The sequence below is a fragment of the Schistocerca nitens genome, chromosome 2 (assembly GCF_023898315.1).
Source record: "Schistocerca nitens isolate TAMUIC-IGC-003100 chromosome 2, iqSchNite1.1, whole genome shotgun sequence".
NCBI lineage: Eukaryota > Metazoa > Arthropoda > Insecta > Orthoptera > Acrididae > Schistocerca > Schistocerca nitens.
Window position 1 is genome coordinate 484,487,458 of NC_064615.1, and position 26,990 is coordinate 484,514,447.

The 26,990-nt window shown below is 39.1% G+C and overlaps 1 protein-coding gene across 1 annotated transcript in view; it reads right to left on the reverse strand.

Moving 5' to 3' along the window:
- Nucleotides 1-26,990, reverse strand: part of LOC126236422 (adenosine deaminase-like) — a 105,719-nt gene that overhangs the window by 55,327 nt on the left and 23,402 nt on the right. The window contains exon 2 of the mRNA XM_049945725.1: nt 7,360-7,421. Within this exon, the coding sequence (XP_049801682.1) occupies nt 7,360-7,421 (62 nt within the window). The remainder of the gene's footprint in view (nt 1-7,359; nt 7,422-26,990) is intronic.

Sequence of the window (26,990 nt, forward strand, 5' to 3'; positions counted from 1 at the left end):
ACCCTTCTAAAGGTGTTTAACTTGATTGTTGTTTATGTCATTGTGAAATTTACATGTGAAGGAGCTAGAGGTGGGTGGTACACTCCTGAACTGATTCAGAGAGCCAGATCCCTTTAAGGAGTGAGTGATCAGTGACTCAGAAAAAAAGTCTCTCTGGTAACACTAGTAAACAGAATGAAGACATGAAGATTCTGTGACAGGCTTCTGCGACAACATCCCATGTCACATGCTGAGTAAAAAATTTCACAAGCTGCAAAAAGTGTGCTATAGACAATGTGCATGTATGGATTTGCATATCTCACTAATGTGTGCAGCTTTTCTCAGCCATGAAAAGAAAAGAAACTGAAGAAAGATCAATTCTTCAGAACACTGGATTAACAAAGAAAGTGCTTTTTTAAGAAACTTACAAAAGTGACCTTAAAGCGCTTCACAGCCCCCACCATTCACAATTTCTAGTAACAAAGAAAAAAAAGTGTCACTACATGAATTATTTCCCATATTCAAACTCTTCTGGTTTTCATTGACTGGAATACTGCAGTACCAGCTTAGTCATTTACTTTCAAATTGTAAAACTGACATTTGTGTAAATTTCACCTCACAATTTTGTGAATTCTAACAGCATAACATTAACAATTAAATAGTTTTGTTTGTCTGACTGTATTGCTATGGAACTACTGGGCTTGAAAGGGTAAAGTACTGATTCAGTTGTAAATGTAACTGAATTGGTAGTTTGAAGAAAAGAATGAATCCAAAACCTCCTGTTGTGAAGAAATACAAAAACCTTGCTGCTGTTCTAATTTTTAATTTTGCCTTCACCAAATAGTTATATGAAATTCTTTATGTAAATCTCCTTTCTCAGTACCTTGGAAATATGAACGGGATTGTCCTGAAGGAGGCATCACAATATTAGTAACTGAAGATTTGTTCCCTTCTTCAAACTAATTAAACTTCTTGTTAAAACATGAAAAATAGTTATATTTTCACAGAACATTCATAATTAAGCATGTACAGGAAACATCCATGCTTTTTACACGTCTTGAAAAAATTATCTGTGAAATTTATGTCTGTGTAAGTATCTTGTGTACATTCTGGATCTTTTGGCGTGCATTAGAATTTTTCCATTGTATGACATTTCTGTGGGAATGTGGGGCATTCCTGCATTGTTCTTTTGCAGTAGGAAAGCATTTAGTTTTCACCACACCATCAATGAACTCAGATATGTTTCAATAACCTTAAGGTAAGAAAATATATTATATAACTGTCTGTGCCTGGAAATTGAAAATGAGAACTTTTCCAGAAACTTTGTGGAGTTTTTATAGAACTTAGACCACCTGTTGCTGAAATCCTAGTATTTTCAGCAGATAGTATTGAATTGTATTTTCGTTGAAGATTGAATCAAGTCATCGTGTCTTCTCATCTGATTTTCCTTTTTGCTGTGACAAAATTGTGATCACATTGAAGAAATGGAAAATAATAATGTATCTTTGTAAATCATCAAGTAGCAACTAACACAAAGAGAAGGTGCACTAAAGTGTTGGTGCGGTTTTGACCTCTGTATTTACAAGTGTAACTCACCTGACCAGAAGTCCTGTTTGTCCTGCGATTGCACTTCACTAATTCCCACTAGATCTAGCTTCAACCTGTCCATTTCTCTTTTTAAATCCTGTAACCTTTCTAACTGAGTAAGAGATCTCAAACATTCCATACTCCAAATTCAGTATTGTTTTTCCTGATGTCAACATCCCCTTAAGTAGTTGTTGCCTGGATATACAAATGGGAGATTGTTTTGCCTTCAGAATATTTTATCCTGATTAATCCATGCAGTGCAGATGCATTCCCTCAGGAAAAATAATAGCTGTAGTTTCACCTTGCTTCCAGCCATCCACAGTGCTGACATATCAAAGATGTGCTGACTAATATTACAAGGTTAGATCAATCAGTCATCCATACTGTTGCTCCTGTAAGTATTGAAAAGGCTACTGCCACTTTTCAAGAACTATAGGATAGTCTGACCTCTCCCCACATACCCCTTTGTTGTAGTTGCACCTATGGTATGGCTACCTGTACCTGAGACACAAAAGCCACCTTGGCTGGTTCTGTGGTTGATGGAGGTGGCCTCAAAACTTGTGAGGCATTAAACCCCAATAATCCTCTACTTTGTAGACAAAAGTTAATCTCTGTGTCATTATTGGCCATTTTTCTGTGACGGTTTTTGTGTATTTCACAGTTCATACAAAAACTGACCCATTATTTCACATAAATACTTCATTGACTTCTCCTGTGTTACTCTAGAAAGTTGTGCAGTATGAACGTTTTTGTCTACATTTCATCACTGATAAAAGATAAAAACAATACAAAAAAAGTAAACAAGCAAAATATGCTTTTGATTGGTATATAAATATATTGTTATTCATGTAGGCATAAGTGTATTCTCCAACCCCACTTTTTTTATAAGAGCCGTGTTTGATTTCTTTATGATAAGGTATTATTGCGTCACTAAGAAATATAATGGTTGTTATAAGGCTCTTCAGTGACTCTTGAGATGATTTAAAGTCAAGAATACGATTGTTTTATTGGTCACTTTCATCATTTTTGTTAATACTTACAAACTGATATAGAACAAGTTAAATTTTGTGAGATGATGAGATGAGACAACATGAACTAATATGATGATTATGCATTGTATATCTACTACAATATAAATTAGTTTGTATACATTAAACTGTAAGCAAATCTATACATTCAGAATTACTGTCTTCATGTGCCTCTCAAGAACTTATGTGAGTTTTATAGTTAGTAAGCAAGAGCATTTTTATGTCATTGTGTTGATCATAGCATACAGTTTTTATAAGGAAACAAATTTGCCTTAAATCATGACACTTATGAATTAACAACAATTAATCTTAATAGTAAAAATGTTCAAATGTATGTGAATTCCTAAGGGACCAAACTGCTGAGGTCATTGGTCCCTAGACTTACACACTGCTTAAACTACCTTATGCTAAGAACAACACATACACCCATGCCTGAGGAAGGACTCAAACCTCCGGCAGGAGGGGCCGCACAATCCGTGACATAGTATTAATTAAAAAGCAGAGTAATAGTTACAGTTTTATGGCATCTTCTTGACAATAGGTACAGATTTTGCATTTGTTCAAAAGACACAAATTTAAAGATTAGAAAACATTTACAGTTTATATAGTTGACTCTAACACTGGTTATATTACTGACTGAAGTATTCTACAAGAACTTTTCCAGATTTCAGAAGCACCTAGCTTTGCTGGCTTCTATATAATTTAAGATTGTATATCTTCATCAACACTATAGCCATATAATTATTTAAAAGATACATTTTAGATCCATTTTAAAATTCCTTAAATTTTCTTGTGTCTTAATGTGGTGTGGTAACCTGTTGTAAAGTTTTTTCCCTACAAGTAGATGCCCATTTTGTCGAAGTTTTGTTTTTGCAGATTCGCTATAATATTCCATTTTCTGTTGCATATTGTACTTATGAACTGTTTCATTTTCCTGCACTAGTTGGTCTTCAGTGTCCATTATTTTCTTAATGAAACATGTAACTTCCAAAATGTATAAGCAAGGTAGTGGAAGAATTTGTAGGTTCTTAAATAAAGGCCTGCATGCACTTCTAATAGGTACATTTCCTGTGGTCCTTACAATTCTGTTTTGAACAATAAAGCAACTTCTTCTGGCAGGTGAGTTGCCTGAAAAATTATGCTGTATCTCAACAGTGGTTCCACTTGTGTGTAATATATTTTTCTTATTGTTGTGTCATGCCCAGTAACAAATTTCATGCAATAGCAAGTGCTACTTAATTTCTTATTGATGAAGCTTACATATTTGTCCCACTTTAGATTTTTTTGGATCCATATTCCAAGAAATTTAGTGCTGCTTATAGTTTCTAATTGTTTGCCAGATAACATTATGATAGGGCTTGAGCGGTGTATTCTTTGTGTTGTATGTAAATGCATAGTTGCTGTTTTTTCTGCATTTATGATAAGACTGTTTCTGGAGAACCAATCAGTTATGTACAACACACATACTTTGATTCCATTCTACAGTGCTTCTAAAGCCTTCTCTTTTATCAGATACTGGCGTCATCTGCAACTTTTATACTTGTCTGGGAAGGGGTTGCTGGCTCTAAGTCATTTATGAACAGTACGAACAATATTGGATCTAGAATGGAACCTAGGGGCACACCAAATTTAACTTTCTGTTTCCCTGACTGATAAATACGTATATTCTTTCCTTCTTGATATTTAAATTCCACTATTTGTAGTCTGTTGTTCAGGTATAATTGTACCCATTTATATCTCAGTCCACTGACACCTACATGTTCCAATTTTGAGAGTAGTAGTTTATGTTCTATGACATCCAAAGCGTTGGTGAGGTCTGAAGATATAGCAGATAAGCATTGTTTATGGTCTACTAAGGTCAGGGCTTCATTTACAAAATCAAAGATGGCAATTCACAGAACTGCCATCAGTTACATTTACAGAAACTGTGCTGCGATTTTGAGCCGAGATTATTTTTTTCTATAAAATGAACCAACCTATCATGAAATATTTTTTCTAATATTTTAGAAAAGCTGGATAGTAGAGAGATTAGTCTGTAATTTCTTACCGCTATTATTTGACACTTTTTAAACAGAGGCACTTTTTAAATAGGACATTTGCTATTTTCAACTTTTCAGAAAAAATTCCAGTAGCCAGTGAAGAATTACAAACATCTGCAAAAGGTTTTGCTATTATAGCCATCAAGGGTGTTATCAATTCCAGATGAGAATTTTTATTTCAGTTCCCTAATGACATTTGATACTTCTTTCTCATCCACTGGATATAAAAAGAGACACTTATTTAAACTGGAACATGTTGTTTCCAAGCATTTGGTGGATGAATTTTGATAATATTTTCTGCTACTTCTGTAAAGTAAGAGTTAAATTTATTTGCAACTTTTTTGGGTCTGATATTTTGGTTGAGTTTTCCAGTAAGTCAAAATTGTGGTGTTCTTCACAATGTTTTCCCATTTCTTTTCTTACTATGTCTCATATAGCCTTCATTTTGTTTCGGGCACTTTTTATAGGATTCTCATTTGTCAGTTTTTTAGACATTTTAATGACTTTAGGAGATGCTTATATCTCCTACAACAAACATTAAAATCTGGTGGTTTTTCTGTTTGTTTTGATGCTTTGTATAAAAATCTCTTTTTTAAAAGTGTTATCAGTATGCCTGGTGTGAGCCAATTACTTTTCTTATTTTTCTGCATTATTTTCTCTCTTTTATTTATTTATTTATTTATTTTTTTTTTTTTTTGGGGGGGGGGGGAGGGGGACATAGTTCAAAGTAATAGCAGAAGATGTTGCTGAAAATATCAAACTTTTCATTTATGCCTGCAATGTTGTAAACTTCTTCCCATGAAAAATGGGAAGAAGTTGACAACATTGCATGCACAAATGAAAAGTTTGATGGTTTCGGTAACATATTCTGCTATTACTTCTGTCTGGTTAGTAAATACAGAAAGGAATGTATATTTTGTTCATTTTAGCTCCTAGTGACAGCTGATACAAACTGTTTTGAAAATTGACAATGATTTTTTAGTTCTACAGAAGTTATTTGCGTGCGCGTGATCCTAAGAGCTGGTATTGAAAGATTTTGTATTTTATTTACATGGCATATTTGCAAATATTTGACACCAATGTTGCTGTTATCAATGTTGCTGCTTCTATTTTAGGCTTTAAATTAAAAGTTAAATGAAGGTTCAAAAGATCAGTTTTTGTTTTCTTTCTTTCAGGAAGTTGATATTAAAACCCCACACATAAAGAGATTTTTTGCTTTTTTGTTAAGATGTGAAAGCAGGGTAGTTACATTTTCAGCTACTAATTCAATTCTGGATGTCCCTAAGACTCTTTGTTTAGGTATATCTTTTGTTAAATGAATAGGTGCAGATTTTATACCATTTTTATGTACATACGGCTTGCTCCATGGGTCAGTATAGGTCTACAGAAATAGCTACCTAACACAAAATTTTGCCGACTCAACATTTTTAGTTTTTCTTCTTCAACCCAATGTTCTGTTATGCTAGGTACAGTAACAAATTTAAGTTTAGTCTCTAGAAGAACTTGAAGTTCACTCACTTTATCTGTCAGTGACTGCACATTTTGAGGAAGCACTGAGAAATTTGCAAAGAGTTTGGGATTTGAAAGTTACTTGTCACATTGTGCAGTGGTTTGCTTCTATGTTGTTCATTTTCAAGTTACAGGACGCATCATGAACATTTATCTTGTGTGTTTCCCCTTCTGTCTGCCTCTGACTAAAAAAATCATTAGGATGGGCAAGTGGCACTACTTTCCCCCTAGGCACAGCACTTGATGCTTTTTAGGGATTAATGAAGTACCAAAACTTTAGGAGAGGCATGAGAGATGTTCTTTTGCTTTAATTTTAATTTGATTTCTATGAAGAAATCAAGGTGCAGCAAAAAATATTTTAAAAAATGAAAAATTGTGAAATAAATATTATTTACTAATTAAGCATGTGCATGAGGTGAGTTGTATACAAAAGCATATTTTATGTAATTTGTTTTTAAAATAACATCAACCAGCTGAATGTTATTGTTATGCAACCTGTTCTCCACACATTTCCATAAAGCACCCATTCCCTCGCATCCATTGAAACATCCGTGATGCAGTTATGGCAGATGATCAAAGCTATCACAATATTTTAAATTAAGCTCTGTATCAACACAGAAACTGATGAGAAATAAATGCTTGAAGATAAGTAAATTGTGGAATTTTGTTACAAAATGCAATGTCGTATGCTTCTGTGATCACCATACCTCTACAGCACTTAAAGACTAAATGACTCAAAGCAAGGTACGGTACCAAAGTTGCATGAGGTCCCTTGGGGAAAAAGCTACACTGGAGCAAAATTAGTTTATATGATTCTATTAAGTGTTTAACTTACGGATATGGAGAACATTTCAGATCTGCAAACATTATTGAAATTGATATCATACATTGTTTGACTCTGCCACATTAACATTTCAGGTGCTAATTTCTGTTGAAATATTTTCCTCGATTAACTTCAGTGAAGACTAATGTTGGTGAAGAAGAGCCATTTTATATGTAAGAAATAATACATTAATTATGCATGCTTCTGACATTGAAAATTTTTTTCTTAAATAGCACAGTCATTCACTGTCAGAAGTGTACTGCAAAAATTAGAGGCTGTTGTTCTATCATTTAGAACTGATTCATAGGCAATTCATAGGGTACATCTATTCATAGGTTCACACTAACAGAAACATTAGAAGTTAAATAAGTGCACAAGTTGATTACAAACTTACTTTGCAAGTTCCCATAGTGTCTCGTGCCTTACACTTCCATCCAAGTGGACATGAAGCTCAACCTGTGCAAAGAGAAGCTTCATGTAATTGAAAATCTGATATTAGAATTATAATTTTTGGAATTAATTGCATCAGACATGATATTAATACTTCGCTTTAATTATTCATAGAAATCTCATCTGTAAAACTTAAAATACTCAGGTTTTCAACTTTCCACATTTCTGTTCATTCTGGGAGCCATTTTTTAAACTGAAGAGAATGGATTTCCAGTTTCATGCTTTCTAAAATTCTTTATTGTTTTCAGTCTCACTCATTAAAATACTGAAGGCTTAATGGCTGTCAAATTGATATCCAGCTTTCTGATGGTAATACTCCGTAAAAGAAGCTTCTATTGAACACCTCTTCAAGTTTTATGCCTTGGTCATTATTATAGTTTAAAATTGGTGCAAGTTGAAGCACTAGTTGTGATAATGTGAACTGATGAAATAATTGTATCAAGTACATCTTATTAATCTGATTAAAACAGGTGTTTAAAGTGGGTTAGTGCAGAGAGGGCATTGTTAGTAGCAAGAAATCATGTGAGGAAGAGAGAGAGAGTTGAGATGAGAGAGTATAACAAGATTAATTTACTAAAACCGAACTGATTATTGTAATAATTACATTAAGAGTTATGAATTTCATTTGAAGTGTGAAGAATGATGTGTTCCTGCAGGTCTGTATGTCTTTCTCACAAATAAATAAATGTACCAAGAAAGTAACTTTTGTACATGTATGAATTAGAAAGATACATGAATCAAAAGAATAGGATAGGAGGATGACACTTTAATTAAATGGATAGAGTAAATGGCTAGGTCAAATCATTATTCAGCAGAGTGTTATCACATGGTGAGTACATAATAAATAGTGTGGAAACTTCAAAATTTGTATGTGGCAATACTGATTAGAATTTAAGCTGGAAAAAAGGCATTTTGGAGCTCCTACAACAACTTATTTCAGCCACATTTGCAGTTGTAGTCATAACAAATGTTGGGAAGAAAAAATCAGTAACCTGGCATATTTTGCTTATTTTCATTTAGTAATGTCCTATGGACTAATGTCCTGGGATAAATAATCTGTAAGAAACAAGTCTTCATTGGTCAAAAATATTTTGTAAGAATAATATGTGGTGTTCATCCACAATTGTCTTGTATAGATCTGTTTAAGGATTTTTAAATGAAATCATTCCAGTTTAGTCTGTCAAAACATTATAAATTGCAATTGCGGTTTTGCACATGGTTATTTTCAAGTATTATGGAATGTTGTAACCCACCCAATAATATAAAGCTGTATCATGTTGTGTGAAGTAATGCACACACACATTTGAAAGCCATGTGCATTATCACATGTTGTCATCTGCGAGAGTGCACCACGGAAGAGCAATAATGAGAACTTCCAATAGAGCCCTCCATGGGCAAGTGCCTACCTAAACCCTGCCACATTATGCTCATACTCGGTTATCATGTTATTACTGCTTGCACACATTTGCCTTATCTTACTGTGTTCAGTGTATGTTATGGTGACTGACATACATGCCACAGTCTAATAAAGTTGTACTAACATTCTTGGTTATGTTGTGTGTCCAAGTTACAGCACTGTGTAAAAGCATTTGCATGTAGTGTTGTGAATTTATCTATTGTTCCATATACCATACATGTTAGAAAGTCGATGAAATACTCATATGAACACAAAAGTTTAAATTTCATGTAGCAGGAGTGATAAATGGACGTAAAACTTCTATTTAAGGAATTGGGAATTTTGATGACTACTTCATAGTACATTTATTCCCTCATGAAGTTTGTTGTAAATAATCCACTACAGTTCAGAAGGAATAATGATGAACATAATTACATTACCAGAAGAAAAAAATGAGATTCATTATACCACATTGATATTGCTGTTACCACAAAAAGCAAATCACAATGCTGCATCAAAACATTTTGATCACTTACCCAGTGATACAAAATGTCTGACAGTCAGAAAAGTAAAATTTGAAAATAAATTGAAAAAGTTTCTCCTTGACAACTCCCTCTATTACATAAAAGAATTTTTATTATTGTGATGTGTAAAAGGATGTGGGTACAAATTAGTAGCAAATGATGAATGGGACATGAAACTAACCTACTGATGTAATAATTTTATTTCCTTATGTACATCATAGTCTGTTTGTCCTCCAGAGACTCATTTCTGCCACACCGTAGTTCTGTCTTGTAGTGATTGCAGCACAGAAACACATATAAACTTTAAGCTTTTTATGTTTGTAGACCAATTCTGTTGTCTGTGTGGCAAAAGGACTTACACAGTCAAGAAGAAGGATTACAGTTAACATAAATTTTCATATTGTACTGATTTTTCATTTTTCCAGAATACAGGTGGCTGATAGTGTTCACTGAAATCTTTAAAGTTAAAGTTACATATATGCTAATTATAAATATAGTAAGGAATGTTTTGGTAGAATGTAAATAATTTAAGAGTAAAGGAGACGACTCACTGAAAAGCAGAAATGCTGAATTGTTGACAGACATACACAGAAGAAAAAGAAATCTTGCAAACTTTCAAAATAAATCCTTTGCCAAGGTAGAGTACACACACACACACACACACACACACACACACACACACACACACACACACACACACACATCTATCCTCTTACAGTGTGACTCATCCTAGAATATTGTTCAAGTGTGTGGGACCCATACCAGATAGTACTAATAGGGGATATTGAATGTATATAGAGAAGGGCAGCACAAATGGTCATAGGTCTGTTTAATTCATGGGAGAGTGTCACAGAAATACTGAATGAACTGAACTGAAAGACTCTTGAAGCTAGCCATAAACTATCCTAAGAAAGTCTATTAACAAAGTTTCAAGAACTGGCTTTAAATGATGACTCTAGGAACATACTAAAATCCCCTGCATATCATTCACATAGGGATCATGAGGATAAGATTAGAACAATTACTGCATGTAGAGAGGTATTCAAACAATCATTCTTACTGCACTCCATACATGAATGGAACAGGCATGAATCCTGATAAGTTGTGCAGTGGGATTTACTCTCTGTACAGTGGTTTGCAGAGTGTAGATAGAGATGCAGTTGTGCCAAATGGATACACAATGCTGGAATTTCAGCAAGGCAAGTGGACTGGTGTGGAATGGGGTTGGGTTGCATAGAGAGAGAGACAGAAAGTAGGCAGGAAGAGGGGTAGAATGTGGATAGCTAGTAGCATGGAGGGAGTCAGCAGCTTTACTGGCTAGGAATGCAGAAGGGAGGCATGGCATAACATCTAGGTGTGTATTAAGAGTGGTTACAGGAAGGGAAAACTGTTGTGTAGAGAGTGATGGGACAATGGGTTAACAAAAATACAAAATTACATACATGCTAACTATGAAGCAATACATAAACAAGCAACTGAGCAGTGTAAGGGAAACAACAATGAATGGTACAAATGTGGTATTTGTTGTGACAGTGCCACAACATTTAACAGTGCCGCCACGACAGTACGCGCAAACGGCGATAGAGGCGCTCCGCAACTCGGCTGAGCGCGGGAGCGCCACCTACCTACGAACGGCGCCGGCCGCATGTCACGGCATGGCAGTCGAATGAGAGATACTGAGTTGTTATCATGTAACCAGCTATTGTTTCTAAGTGAGTGTGTTTGAATATCCACGCAATTATTGGTGATTAAAGGTTATAACACTTTTTGGTGACGAGGTCGGGATATTTTCACTGCGATGTGGATTTGTGTGTTCGTGACGGGGCAGACATGGAACAGCTGATGCAAGCGCTCATTGAACAACAAACACAGCTGATGGCTGCTATTCAGGCACAACAAACACAGCTGACGGCTGCTATTCAGGCGTTGTCGACGTCGCTTACTCATCGTCTGTCTTCCTCTTCTCCGCCTCCATTCCCTCCTTACAACGTGGCTGCTGAAGACTGGGAGGATTATGAGAAGCATTTGTGGCAACACTTCTTGGCTTTCAGCATTGTCGACGCTCCTATGTGTAAGTCATTATTTCTATCTTGGATTTCCCGACGGATCTATCAGCTGCTATCTCAGTTAGCCCCTCTGCAGGAACCTGCCTCCCTGTCCTTCCAAGAAATGTGTGACTTATTGTCTACCTATTACCGCAAAAACACCCACATTGTTGCCGCCCACGTGGCGTTCTACCGGTGTCGTAAACAGCCCCATCAATCTTACCGGGCTTGGGCAGCGGAACTACACGGTCTGAGTAGGAAATGTCAGTTTGTCACGGACACTCATCATGAGTCTTATGCTGATTCAATGGTTAGGGATGCTATTCTACGGCTTGCTCCTGATAAAGAAGTTCGGCAACGTGCCCTAAAACTGCCAAACCCGTCGTTGTCGGAAGTTCTAAGCATCGCTCAATCCTTTGAAGTGTCTCACACTGCTGGCGCGCAAATAGACGCGTGGTGTGATGTAGGCGCTGAACAGTCAACTTTCGACACGGACAATTTGCCTGTTTCACAGGAGAACAAAGATGTGGCGGCGGTTCACTCGCGGAAATAACATCGCGTTGGGCCGCAACGCTTGCAGCAAAAACAGCAACCACAGAAGCAGGTTCGTTCCGCTCTTCCTTCTTGTCCACGTTGTTTCGTACAGCATGACAGGGCCGCATGTCCAAAACATTGGGCCACGTGTAATTCATGTAGGAAAAAAGGCCACATTGCTTCTGTGTTGCTTCTGTGTGTCAGTCACCTAAAGTTCCTGTCGACGAGGACGAGGCATCGGACATGGATGTTAACTGTGTGCTTTCTCAAACAAATAAGTTGTTTGTTACTGTTCGCGTTCTGGATAAAGACATTCGCATGCAAATGGACACTGGCCTGCAGTAACTCTCATTAATTCTCGCACGTATTTGTAGTTGGGCTCCCTTCCCTTGTCTCCAGTTACGCGAAATCTGAGAACTTATAATAAACAGGAAATTCCTATTGTTGCCCAGTTTGATGCTTCCACTGCCTACAAGTCTGTTGTTAGGCCCCTCACATTTTATGTGGTGGATCATGCGGGCACTGAAAACCTGTTCGGTTATGATGCTTTCCAGTTGTTCGGGTTCTCCATTGATGATGATGTGCACCTCATATCTGAGGATATTCCATATCAACAGCTGGATGGATTGTGTTCTGAATTTTCGTCCGTGTTCTCTGCTGGTCTGGGTCGTGCCAAGGATTTTGAAGCCCATATTACTCTTAAACCTACAGCTCGCCCTAAATTTTTCTGGGCATGCCCTATTCCGGTGGCGTTGCGTGCACCTGTCAAGGCTGAGATAGACAGGTTAACAGCTTCAGGGATTCTCCTTCCTGTTACCTCCAGCGAATGGGCATCGCCAATCGTGGTGGTTTCTAAACCAAACGGGAGTCTGCGATTGTGTGGTGATTTTAAAGCCACCGTCAACGCTCAGAGCCTCATTGACACTTATCCTCTTCCCCATCCTGAGGAGTTATTTACCAAGCTCGCTGGGGGCCAGTTCTTTTCCAAACTTGACTTATCGGAGGCGTACCATCAGTTGCCGTTGGATGCTTCTTCCAAGGAATTTCTTGTCATCAACACTCCTTGTGGGTTGTATCAGTACCAGCGGTTACCATTTGGCGTCGCTAGCGCACCGGCCATTTTTCAGCAGTTTTTGGAACAGCTCACGGCTTCCGTTCCCGGCTGCATCAACTATCTGGATGACATTGTTGTCACGGGGGCCTCCACTGAGGAGCACCTTCGCAATTTGCGTTCACTGTTTCGGGTTTTGCATTCGGCTGGGTTGAAGTGCAATCTGGACAAGTCACAGTTATTCCGACCCTCCATTGTGTATCTTGGTTTCCACTTGTCCCGTGAGGGTATACGTCCTCTACGTCAGCATGTTGCGGCAATTACCGCTCTATCCCGGCAGTCTACGCTCAAAGAACTTCAGGCGTTTCTAGGCAAGATTGCTTATTATCACAAATTCATTCCATCCGTGGTGGCGGTAGCTCATCCTCTGCATCAGCTGTTACACAAACACGTCCCTTTCTGTTGGTCCGACAAGTGTGAGCAGGCTTTTGTCTGCCTGAAGGGTCATTTGCAGTCGGCGCCTTGTCTTGCCACATTCCGTCCGGGTCAGCACTTGGTTCTGGCGACTGACGCATCACAGTATGGCCTAGGGGCTGTTCTCACCCATCGGTATGAGGATGGGTCGGAACGACCCATCGCCTATGCTTCCAAGACCCTCAACGATGCGCAACGGCGTTACTCTCAAATCGAAAAGGAGGCGCTTGCTATCATTTATGCTCTAAAAATGTTCAGCGTTTTTTTTATATGGTTCTAAGTTTCACCTCATCACCGACCACAAGCCGCTGGTTTCTCTGTTCAGCCCATCAGCGTCGCTTCCGGATAAGGCAGCTGCAACATTGGGCCTTATACTTGTCTCATTTTCTGTATGAGATTCACTATCGCCCCACGGCCCAGCACGCCAACGCTGACGCATTGTCGCGATTGTCGATGGGCCCCGACCCAGTTTTCGATCGTGATGCACTACTCTGTTTCCACATTGATGAGGAAGAACATCGTGCGGTCGAGGGTTTTCCACTTACAAGTTCGCAGGTCGCGTCGGCTACTGCGCGTGACCCGGTCCTGCCTCAGGTGATCGGTTTTGTTCAACGGGGTTGGCCAGACAGGACCAAGGGCCGGGCATCAGATCCCCTTCACAACTACCATGCCTTGCACCTTCGTCTGTCTGTTCGTGATGGTGTTGTTCTTCTGGGCACGGATGGCGCATCTCCATGGGTCGTGGTGCCAGCCTCTCTTCGCAAAGATGTTCTCAAACTGTTGCATGAAGGCCATTGGGGGATTTCTTGGACTAAGTCCCTGGCCCGCAGGCACGTTTATTGGCCCGGTATTGATTCGGACATCGCCCACATGGTTGCTGCGTGTGGTCAGTGTGCTCAACAACTGGCTGCACCTCGTACAATGCCCTCTCCGTGGCCTGATCCGGCGCTGCCATGGGAACGGGTGCACGCTGACTTTGCCGGCCCTTCCTCGGTACTTATTGGCTACTGTTGATTGACGCCTTCTCGAAGTTTCCGTTTGTTGTTCAATGTCCGTCGCCCACCACTGCGGTGACGACACTGGCTTTGTCCAAAATCTTTGCGTTCGAAGGTCTTCCATCCACGATCATCACGGACAATGGCCCTCAGTTCTCTTCACAGGCCTTCCATGCTTTTTGTACTGGACAAGGGATTCATCATGTTACAGCACCGCCCTTCCATCCGCAATTGAATGGGGAGGTCAAGCGCCTTCTCCGCACTTTCAAAAGCCAGATGAAAAAATTCTTTAGTGATTTTTCCACAGATGACACTCTGCTGCAATTTCTCTGAGTTCTTATCGTTTCACGCCTCTGGGTGATCACAGCCCTGCTGAACTCTTGCATGGCCACCAACCACGCATTTCACTGCACCTGCTTCACCCTGTCAGGCCTTGTGCTGTGTCCCCTAGTGCGGGAAAATACTCGGTGGGTGCCAACGTGTGGGCACGAGGGTATGGCTCTCGCCCTAAATGGATTCCAGGGGTGGTCAAGGCTCTTCCCGGCCGCCGGCTTTGTGAAATATGTACAGACGACGGCATGGTTGTTCACCATTACAACCAGATGCGCTCCCGAGTGGTGGCCACGATGATGCCACCGCCCCTTCCTTCACCTCCACCAGCCCAAGAAGCCAGTCCTGTCGCTGCTGCCGACCTACCGTATGTGTTGATGCAGCCGACGTCGCTACCGCTTCCGAGTACGCTGGAACCGGCCCCAGTCGCAACGCCGCCTTCCCCGGGACCCATCTCGCTGGAGCACACCCCCAGGTCAACGAAACCTATGGATGCTGCTCCGGAATTTTCACCCATCATCTCGTCCAGGAGGCACGTTCCACGCGCGGGCTTCCATCCTGGACATTTTTGACCATACTCTCGCGTCTCTCTGCGGGATCTTCTCGGGGCCTCACAAGAGGCCATGGATGTCTCCGTACTGTCCATGTCTCCAAGGAAGTGAGTGTTTTTTTTTCAAGGGGGGAAAAGTGTTGTGACAGTGCCACGACATGTAACAGTGCCGCCATGACAGTACGCACAAACGGCGATAGAGGCACTCCGCAACTCGGCTGAGCGCGGGAGCGCCACCTAGCTACGAATGGCGCTGGCCGCATGTCACGGCACGGCAGTCGAATGAGAGATACTAAGTTGTTATCATGTAACCAGCTGTTGTTTCTAAGTGAGTGTGTTTGAATATACACGCAATTATTGGTGATTAAAGGTTATAACAGTATTAAACCTAGTATACTTTAGTTGACCTTATGTAATGTCTTCCAATTGTGCTAACTTGATTTTGGACTCTAGAGGTCTACAATTTATTATCCTTCCATAGGAGCCAGTTGAAGTAATTGGTTTTCAAATCTACTCTGGCAAAGTATGTGCAGCAAGGCATAAATGCAGGAGTAGCTAAGCATTTCCTGTAATCTGAAGTCATTATGTGAGTTCCTCAGTTCATTACTCACAATAGTCATTCTTTATATATTCATTCACTGAAAAAGCCTGCATTCTCAATCCATAGTTTATAACAAATAATGAATGTTCTTTGGATGTATATCAAATGCCACTGGTAACTACATGCCCCCATAGAAAAAGAATCTTTGTGCCTCAGCATAAATGAGTAACTAAAGCTGTTTTTGTGTCATACAGTTTGACCAGTCTGTTTACTTCTGTGTTGGCAAGTCTTTTTGTTCTGTACTGATTTTATAATACTTATTTCTTACTACTGATATCAGTATATAATCACATTTCTGGAATGTTCACTTACAAAATTCACAATATAATTAAAAAATATACAAATGTTAAAATTAAATTCTAGTTTATAGAGGTTAATTAATTGCTTTCATTTTTAATTTAAATAATTACTTAAATTTTTATATGCCTCTGTAACTGAGTGGTCAGTGTGGCTGCCTGCCATGCAGAAGACCCAGGTTCGATTCCCAGTACTTCCAGCGATTTTTTCCTCAGTGGAAGGACTGTTTTGGGGCACACTCAGCCTCATGAAGCCAATTGAGTGACAGTTCTAAGATCTAAAAACCCAACAACAACTAGGAGAGTAGTGTGCTGATCACATTCCCCTCCATACCAAATGGCAGACTGGTGTTCAGTCAGGCCCAATTAGCCCACCTGGAGTCAGAACACAGAACTTTACTGACCTGCACCATCAGGTCTCTGGCAAACAATATCAGAGAGGCTTGCCATGAGTCCACTACTAGCCTGGTGTGGGCTCTCAGATATTAGACTGCTTATGATCAAGGAAGAGAACACATGGTGCACTGGAGTGCCTTGTGTAGCACCCAGCATGTGTAGTCAAGATGTGGCCATGGCCACTGAGCTAAAAGGGCAGCCCTGAGTTGTGCACATTGAGTGCAGGCTGTTAGTATGTCAGCCAATTCTTGGTGTTGTGCAGCACATAGGACGGTGTCCACATGGCCATTGGGGAATAACAAGCATTGAGTGCAGGCTGTTGGCCAATCATTACCTCAGGGCTGTGTACTGAATATGAAACTTGGACAGATGCTGTGGAGTCACTGGCTCTGACTGTAAGCTATCAGCTTGCCTTTCTATTTTCTCATTGCTGTATATGAAGCATTGCACCTGGGAATATTAGCATGGTGCTCAGTTGAGGCTGCAAGTGGTTGATCATATGTGTGTGACCAACATTGTTCTGCTGGTCATTATGGTTCATACAGCAGTCTTTTTTTCCTGTCTGTTACAACATGTTCATGTTGTTCATTGAGTTGTGTAAGTGTTGCCTGCTGTGTATGAGCTACTGTCCCTGATAAACTGTGTATGTCATTTCTTTGATCCCTCGTATAAGTGAGGGGGCCTGTTATGTAATGTCAAGCTTCATTCTCATTTTCTCCCTTTTAAAATTAGTGTTAAGTTTGGGTTATCATTTAGTTATCTATGTCTGTAACCATGTGTTTCAAGTGGTCTGGAAGACTGTCATGTTTCATTGAGATGCTCCTGACTACTCCACTACCTGTAAACATTTAATGCACTAGTAGTGCTGAGGTTGTTTATCAGATGGTTTGTTTTATGTTGTTGATCTCAGGATGTTACCATTTTATTCTGCATTGTTTAGTGTTACAGCTGACCCAGTGTAATGTAAAGATTTCTATGTGTGTTAACTTTATTGAGGTGCATGCCATGTACGTTCTTTTGGTGTACAGTTTACATGAGCATTAATTTCAAAGAATTTGCTGATTTCTCATAAATGTCTTTGACAGTTCACGAGGAAAAGGCACCACTGGTTGCGAAATTGCAGTTATTGTAAATTTTTATAATGTGCATCACACATTACAGCCATCTATTTTGCTACGAATTGCAAGCACAAAGATTTGTTGTGTTACAGTCAGATGAGTTCAAATGTATTTCAAGATCAAACCATTGAGGTCAGCCAGGGTGATATCACTCTTACAATGATGTGAAAAGTTCTGGTTTGGTTGATATTAATAAATGATGAATTGAAATTTGTCCAATAAATCCAGCAGCACCTTCTACTCCCTGTCTCTCACACTCCGTGTCATCTCATTTACCTCTTTTTTTTTTACTTAAATTTTTTACAGTAAATGGATATTCTGCAACTCTAATATGTTGACAGGAGCCATATGGTGCCAAAATTGGGAAACACTTATTTTGGTGTTCCTTAGCAAAATTTCAGAAAAGTATACTGTGCGGTTTTAAGTGTGGGAACAAATGAAGAAGTCTTGTGATGACAGATGAAGAGAAGGACATGATGAGAATGAAAACATAAGGAGGAAGGACAAAAGGAGTGGAGAAAAGAGAGAATGTACTAGACAGAGACATCAGCAAGGATAAGTGCATAAATTGGGAAAGGAAATATCTGGCAAGAGTGGGAAAGGTAATGAAATCTGAGGGCAGAGAGATATGAGAGGGACAGAGAGTACAAATAGTTTAAGAGAATACGAATGTGGCTACAGGAAAACTAAACCACGGAGAAAGAATGGGTGGAGATTTAATGGAACAGGGGTGAAGGTCAAGAGTGAAGAAACAGAGGAAAGATAAAAGGATGAAGGTAGGAAAATATGGTTGGAAGCAAGATGAGAGAAGAGAGTCAAGGACTATGATGGATTCTGGGAGGCAGAAAAGGAAGTCATATGTAGAAGAAAGAAGAGGGCTGCAAGAAATTTGTGGAGAGTTGATGTCGTCAGTATACAAATCTGAAACTAACTATATCAACACCTCTAAAACAGTAAATGAAGGGAATTTGCAATTAGTCTCTATTTTAAGTTTCTGACCATCCAGATGAAGGCTTTCACTGTCGGAGTTTATTGCTTTAGATCTTTGCCCAAGGTGTTAGGCATAATTTTCTTTCAAACAGTACTTTAAATGAGGACATCCTATGTCCATGTCTGTATACTCACTTTATAATACCCCATATTGTATTTAGGAAGCTGTTCTCTGTTTTTAGCCAACATACGTGCTCTAAGTCTACTGAATAAACATGTTGCTGATCCACTGGGGCTAATGCTCATCTCAGGCCAAATATCTCACTTGTACTATTTGATGTCTGCAAATATCTGTGATCCACCTACTTAAAATTTACAAAATTAGTGTTTCAGTAGAAACTTCTTTTGAACAAAGGAAGTAATCAGTCTGACCTGTCCTTCACTTTTACACTGAATCCTATTATACAGAATATTTTTTGTGATAAATGTTCCAACAATGTGCTGAAACTGCAGCGAATAATGAAAAAAAATGAGTCAGCAGTGATTATTGACCACACAAAATCAAAAAAAATGTAATAGATTATGTATCTGTCAGTGACAGCACTAGCAGCAGAGATGACAATGTTTTGTCAGATAATACCCCCAGCCGTACTCTGCTCCATTGGCTTACACCAAAATCAGTGCTCCAGGCAGATGATGCACCTTGTGGCTCCAAATAGGGGGATGTGGCACCCACCAGTGATCATTGTGTGGCATTAGTGTACCCACACAATGAAACATAGGCAGACTCGTGTTTGTTCACAGGATGTTACAATTCTATGCTCGAGCCACATCAGCAGTGATGATTCTTGCCTACTCCATGTACTTGTGGCAGGTTATTGTGTTGTCTGGATTCTTGTTTTCTGTTTATGTATGATTATATTGGATGTCATTCTGTGAATTGGACTTGTCCTTTGTGTGAGCTGTTCTGTCTTCTGTACAACAAAAGTGACATGCACCACATCTTTACAGTGTTAATGAGTTATGCAATCCAATGAGAGAACCTCATGGACAGGGCAACTGTGAAATTATTGGCAGTCCAACAGAAATATACAGGTGTATAGAAAAATTCTGGCATCAACAGCCTGCAGCTCAAGAATAATGATATCAGCAGCTGATGGCCAAGCAACAGTAGAAGCTATCAATACTGTCAGCTATATTCTCAGGAACATATGCAGTTCCACCATTTTTGTCATTTCAGATGGCACTGGTGACTGGGGAATGTATATGTGTTGATTACAAAATTATTTCGCCATTTTCAGGGTAAACAATCCTGAGCTTCAAAAATCATTCTTTATGTCTTCATTGCTTCAGAACACAGCATGTCTTCTTAGAAAACTACACATCTTGGATGATACTGGTAAGCTGACAACCTCCAGGATCACTGAAGAGCTTTCTGAATATTATAGTGGCAGAATGCAAACAATATTTTCCAGATCAGAATTCCACCACAGTCAGAAATTGAAATATGAATCACACTACACCTAGCTATTAGATCTAAAATTACAGAGTCATCATTGCACTTTGTGTGTGCAAATAAACAACACAAACAATTGTATGCTGATCCCTAATCAGGGACTAGGTTATTCTTTATGCATATGACAAAGAAATGCATACTCAGATGCAGTTTTCAGATTCAACCATGGGAAAATTTCTCAGAATTATGCAGTCTCAGATTCTCACAACAGATTGAAAAGCATTGGCAAACATACTCCGAAGTTTCCACATTGAGCGCAACTACAACAGACAAACAACCAGATAAGCCAGTGAGGAAGCAGGCTACATTTGGAACATCAGTCATAAATTACAGTTCCCAATGAAGTATTCAATTGTGGAACAACATACATTATCCATCCAAAAGTTTCTGAGACTGATTTCATTTCTGGTATACATTCAACATCAGTGCAGTAGCTACAGTGGCAGCTTGAACAAACAACTATAAACAACAGATATGCATTTGACCAACCAGTTGTGAGCAGGCAGTGTTAAGCAGTGGACATGTGGCCATAGTGTGTCAGTGTTGTTGTGTCACAGATTGTGATGAAGCAACATCTCTCAATCAAGTGTTCAAGACAGTCTACAGAATGTTTTAAAGGAGAGCAAAGTGTGTGCAAAGTTTGTTATGTACATCCTAACTCCTGAACATAAACAATGACGTGTAGCACCTGATGCAACTTGACTAAAATGCAAAATGAAGAAAAGTCTCTTCTGGAAAAGTCATTATGGATGACTTGGTGTTATGAATATGAACATACCACAAATGACAAAGTACATAAATTTACATCAAGGGCCAACTCTTTGACAACATAATAGACATTCTAGCCAATGTGATGTGTGAATTGAACAACATCCACGAGAAGGACTTTCCTGACAGTTTCTCATGGTTCTATAAACATTTTGTTCTGAAGTGAGTGAAAACTATGTAGAACGTCAAAATCATTCACTTTTCTCTATTTTTTATCAATCTAATCTTCAAATTTTTTTGACTGGTTGGGTAGAAAAACAAGTTCCTTACTGCATTTTAGTATGTAGAATATTCCTCTTGCTATTTGCATCATGGCTCACTGAGTTTTGCCACCAATCTGTCATGAGTGTTTTATATGATGCTTGCATCATCAGTTTCCTAAGTATAAGGGGCATTCAGATGAAAGCCAGTCACTAGTGTAAAGTAATGGTAACAATTTTATTAACTCAGAAATGCAGTTATACACAGTACACATACTCAAAAATAGTCACCAAAACTGTGGGCACATTTATCCCATTGCGACACTGGCCTGTCAGTTCCATCCTTGAAGAAGCTAGTAGGCCGCTGTCAGATCCAGGCCTGGACCCAATCACACACTTTGTCATCCATTGCAAATCTATGTCTGCAAATAGCTTGTTTTAGAGGTCCAAACACATGAAAGTCACATGGTGAAAGGTCAGGACTGTATGGTGGATGTTCCAGCATATCCCACCGAAACTGCTGCTGTGTTGTCTTCACCGCATTGGCTGTGTGTGGGCAGGCATTATTATGCAGAAGGATAACGCCTTTGAACAACATGCCTTGGCATTACGACTTGATGACTCATCTAAGGTTCTGTAAAGTGGCTTCATAAAACCGGGCATTGATGGTGGTTGCCCAGTCCAGGAACTAGATAAGCAGTGGGCCCTTGCGGTCAAAAAAGAAGGACATCATGACCTTACCAGAACTGGTATGCACGGCCTTTGATTTCTTTGGAGGTTGTGAAGTCACATGTTTGCACTGCTTGCTCTGACACTTGCTTTCAGGTTCAAAATGGTGACACCATGTTTCGTCACCTGTGACAGATAGTCTTCCTCACGATAACATTGCAGATGTCTCAAAGACAGCGCAATACGAATATTGCACTGTTCAGTGGTCAGTTGGTGGGGAACTCACTGTGTACAGTTTTTTTCAAAACTTCAAATGTTGTTGCATTATGGTGTGGGCAGTGCCCACACTAATACCCAGTAACCGACGGATATCGACCACTGTGGTTCTGCAGTTGTCCAAGACTAAAGCATTCACTTCTGCAACCATTTCTGGTGTGATGACATGATGAGCCTGTCCAGGATGAGCATCGTCTTCCAGTGATTTGCGTCCCTCAAGGAATTGTTTGCGCCATTCCACAACATATGAACGACTCAGACTGTACTCACTGTACACAGCCTTCATCCGTTGATACATTTCATGGCCTCCAACTCCTTCTGCTGCCAAAAATAAAATCACTCCTCACTGTTCCTGCTTACTCACCTGCATGTTCAGTAGTGGTTGATAACTTGTGTGACCACCTTCTCTTTGGCGTGAAACTGCACTGGTGCTATGCAACATCAAACTGTGCACACGCGTCAGTCTCTCTACCAATAGATCGCACCACAATACCTGCAGCTACATGATGCCACTTTATGTGTAAGGCAAAGGTAGATGTACTAACCAAGTTTCGTTTGAATAAACCTAACAGTTTAAAATCAGTTTCTGTTACGAGAAACGTGATCACATTTGTAGTTTTTGTAATACTTGCGCTTTTCACAAAAGCAAACAAGCCACACAATAATGATTCAGTGAATAAAATTCAGATGTTAATAAACCCTGAAAAGGGCAATCCACAAAATAGTTAATAATTTACAAATCTTGGACAAAACGGTAGCATTAAAAATTGACATGTGAGCTTTTGCACCACTAAGTAATACTTACATAGCTCTTGGGTCACCTTCATTACAATTATTTGCCAATAAAGTTATGAGATGCAGTGGACCTGAATTACAAATATGAGGGAGATTGCTGATTGAAGTTTCCTGTAGGTGACTTTCTTTTTGCCTGCAGTCTACTGGACACAGACAATATTTTGGGCCTAGGTGATTTCAGTCATTTTGGATTCTCAGTTAATGTTAAAATCCACATAGTGCCCACTGAGACTCCATTCCAAACAGTTTATTAATTATGTACAAAATTCTCAGACATTTTTTCCTATGTGGTTAGGTTGCGTAAAAGATGTACAGACTGTGGTTCATGTCAAATCAACTGCAGTTTCCATTTTGCCCAAGCCTGACCAAATCTCATATCCTATGTGACAGAGTTGAGGTTGAACCTGACCGCCTTCAGGAACAAAATGATATTATGTCTGTCTCATCTAGTTCCTAAATTCTCTGTTAGTAGTTGTTCAGACAGAAAATGACTTCCTTAGATTCTGTGAAGATTTCAAATAGTAATGTCTCAAGTTGTTGTAGACACATTTCTGTTCACTTTATTTTCAAGTCTAAAAGGGTGCAAATGCTTCAACAAAGCTGAAGTGTCCAAAGCATATTTATAACTTCCATTGCATACATGTTTTAATTTTAAACACATCTAGTGACTCATATGACTTTCATTGCTACCTAGAACAGCTGATCCACATTATTTCTGTGTGTTGCAGTCATCTTCACAATTGTCTTGGGGCTTAATACACACAAACATCTACAGAATCTTTGCATGTTGTTCATTACATTGCAGAATGCAGGCCTGAAATTCGGTCTAAAGAAATGTCATGTTTTCCAACGTGCAATGGAGTATTTAGGTTTTATAATCAGCAAAAAGGGTTTCTTCAGTAAAAAGGGTATTCTTCCTAACTAACAGTCTATAAAAGCCATTGACAGCATGTGTCTTCTTCACAGTTTGAAGGAGCTACTATTATTCATGACAAAAGTAAACTATTATGGTAAGTTTATTGGTGATATAGTACACCTCAACATGCATAGGGGCAGTTTCGTCACACAGTAAAAATGATAGCTGTGAGCACCCTACTACATACATGTCCAGGACTCTAAAAGCTCAGCAGAGTTATGCACAAATAAAGAATGAGTAATCACAATTGTTCTTGCTGCACACAAATTTAATACATATTTCTAAAGTGTGAAGTTTCAGCTTGTGACAAACCATAAATTTCTGTTGGCGTTGTTCAGCCCACAATCTTCTTTGCCAGGTAAGACAACTCAACACTTACAATGGTGGGATCTGTTCTTATTATCATATAACTATGGTGGTATCTGTTCATATTATCATATAACTCTGTGTACACTCTGTACAAGCCTCCTAGCCATCATATCAATGCATATGCACTGTCTAGGCTTCCAGCTGGTCAAGACCCTGAATCTGACCACCAAGAAGCCAAACATTTTAAGGCTGACACACTGCCATGCCTAAGTTATGGCAGTGTCATGCCTCAGTTGTGGCAGAGTTAAAGAAGGATGCCACGCTTCTACAAGTCTTGAAATGAGTGCAGTTAGGCTGGCCTGACCACCTACCTGCTTGATCCAAGAAGAAAGCTAATTTTACTTGAGGTGTTGCTTAACTACGCAAGATGGTGTGCCACTATTTGGCACAGAAATGAGTCTGACCGGATAATTGTTCAGTGTACCCTCTGCAATAAGGTGTTTTATTTATTTATTTACTTTTTGCTTTGATTTTGGGACCCCTTTCTAAGTTCAGTATGGCAATCAACACTGAACTCATTTTTATAATTCCCATATGCGAGGTAATCTTATTTGAATCTTTACAATGGGAGGTGTGCCAAGAGAAGTAGTAGCAAACAACAGTCCCCAGTTCACATCGGCCTCTGTGACAGTGTCTCGTGAACAACATGATATCCTGCACCTTACTGCTCCCTTCTACAGACAATATAATCAACAGACAGATTGGATGGCTTGAACTGTCAGGGAAAAAATGAAGACAGGTCCAGTCAACACCCACAGAGAACACACTAGCAATATCTCTGAGTACCTACATGTCCACTGGGAACAGTTGAGCAGAGCTCCTGCTTGGCAGAGAGCTATGGACTGTCTGCCTAGTCCAGTCATATTAGCATGACCAAGGACCATCACTCTGTCATATCCCTATGAGCGCTACAATGTGACTCTGAATGTTTGCCCCGCAACATGGTGAGCCCTTGAAACAGTCACCAGTTCCCTGAGAGGCATGTCTACTTTATAGACACTGGCTTAAACTGAGAGTGTCATTCTAGGTAGTAACTCCTCAATGATATATTGCCAGCATAAAATTTCTGAAAATTTCTGATGAAGATGGTGTATGTGATATTGATTGCTCTTATAATGATGGTGATTTTGTGCCAGACACTAGTGAAGATGAAGGTCACATTGTGAATAAGCCAGTGGTGTTATATGAGAATGCAGTTGCTGATCTAATCCAGAACACTCCTCAGTTACCTGAGCAGGTTAAATCAAGTTCAGGTAGAGTCGGAATAATATGGGAAGTTTCCAAATCATTGTTACTGTTATGTAAAAGAACTGAATATTCTGAAATAGCAAGGAAGACTTACCACTTTCAGGACTGACCACTTTCACCTGCTAATGAGCCACTTACTCTTTTCTCACTGATTTTCAAATTCTTTGCAGTGAGTTGAAGCTTTCACTTTTGAAAAGAATGTGTGTTTCAAATGGTCAGAACTTACTAAATAAAACTGTCAGACTCTGTCCCTGAAAACATTATTTGCACAAAAAGTACATGAGAGGATGGTCATTGGTCAAACACTTGGGCCTTCATTTATGAAGAATTCAGGAACTTCTCAGATTCCTCTGTTTCCATGAAAAATCTGCCATAGCTACCTGATGATAACTTAGTTCTTCTGCCTGAAATTTTGGAGAACTTCTCTGGAAGCATGGGTAACCTACAACATACACAGTAACAAAGTATCGCACAAAAAGTAAGATGTTCATTCTGCAGTTAGCAGATGAACTGTAGAAAGGAAACTGGAGAGAGAAAAAGTTCAATGCTGAAAGCATCATGGAACACAGTATACAGAAGCTGAAACTATAGCTTAAACACTAATAAAGATGAGGAAATACACCAACTTGACCAGTGACCTCTGTGGAATGTGTTACAAAGCAGTGTGTGGAAAATGTGTGTGTAAATTAGAAATCCTGTAGGCAATATATGTTTAAATTGGAAGAATGACTTTAATAAACAATGCCACAAAGTCCAATGATAATACACACATCCAAAGAAATAGTTTGATGAATAAACTCAGAAGAAAAACTTGAGGAACATGTATATAACTTGTACCATAACAAAAAACTATATTAAGTAACTGTAATTTATAATAAATCCAAAAATAACAAAGTGCTGAATAATAAATAAAAATTTTTTGCAGAAATTAACAAATAAAAATAATCACATTGTTGTGTAAAATTCTTGATTAGCTGTTTTAAAGTTCATCTCCTTCCATTAACAGATTTCATTCCTCTGCATGTTCTCCATATCCTTTGACTTTTCACTGAAAGACAGGAGCCATTTAAATGATTAGGTTCTCTCTCATCTCTTTGTGACAAGATGACACAATCTACTATCTGTATAAGCATTCTCAATGCAATTCTTTATGTAAGTGAAGTTGTAAAGTCCTTTTAGAATCACCCTATACCTTCCATCTCTATTTTGGTTTGAAGAAGACTTCTCAGGAATGAGAGGGATTGCCATGCTTTTGACTTCTCTTTGGTTGGAAGACAGGGCAGCTGAATTGGAGGACTTGCTGTCCGTTCAACTACAGTATCACTTGTAGAAACTGCAGCTACATCAGAAAGATGTAGTAGGTGAATATGTATTGGGGGTAAGAAATGAAAGAGGAAGCTGCCTGGTAGAATTTTGCACAGAGCACAACTTAATCATAGCTAACACTTGGTTCAAGAATCATAAAAGAAGGTTGTATACATGGAAGAAGCCTGGAGATACTAAAAGGTATCAGATAGATTATATAATGGTAAGACAGAGATTTAGGAACCAGGTTTTAAATTGTAAGACATTTCCAGG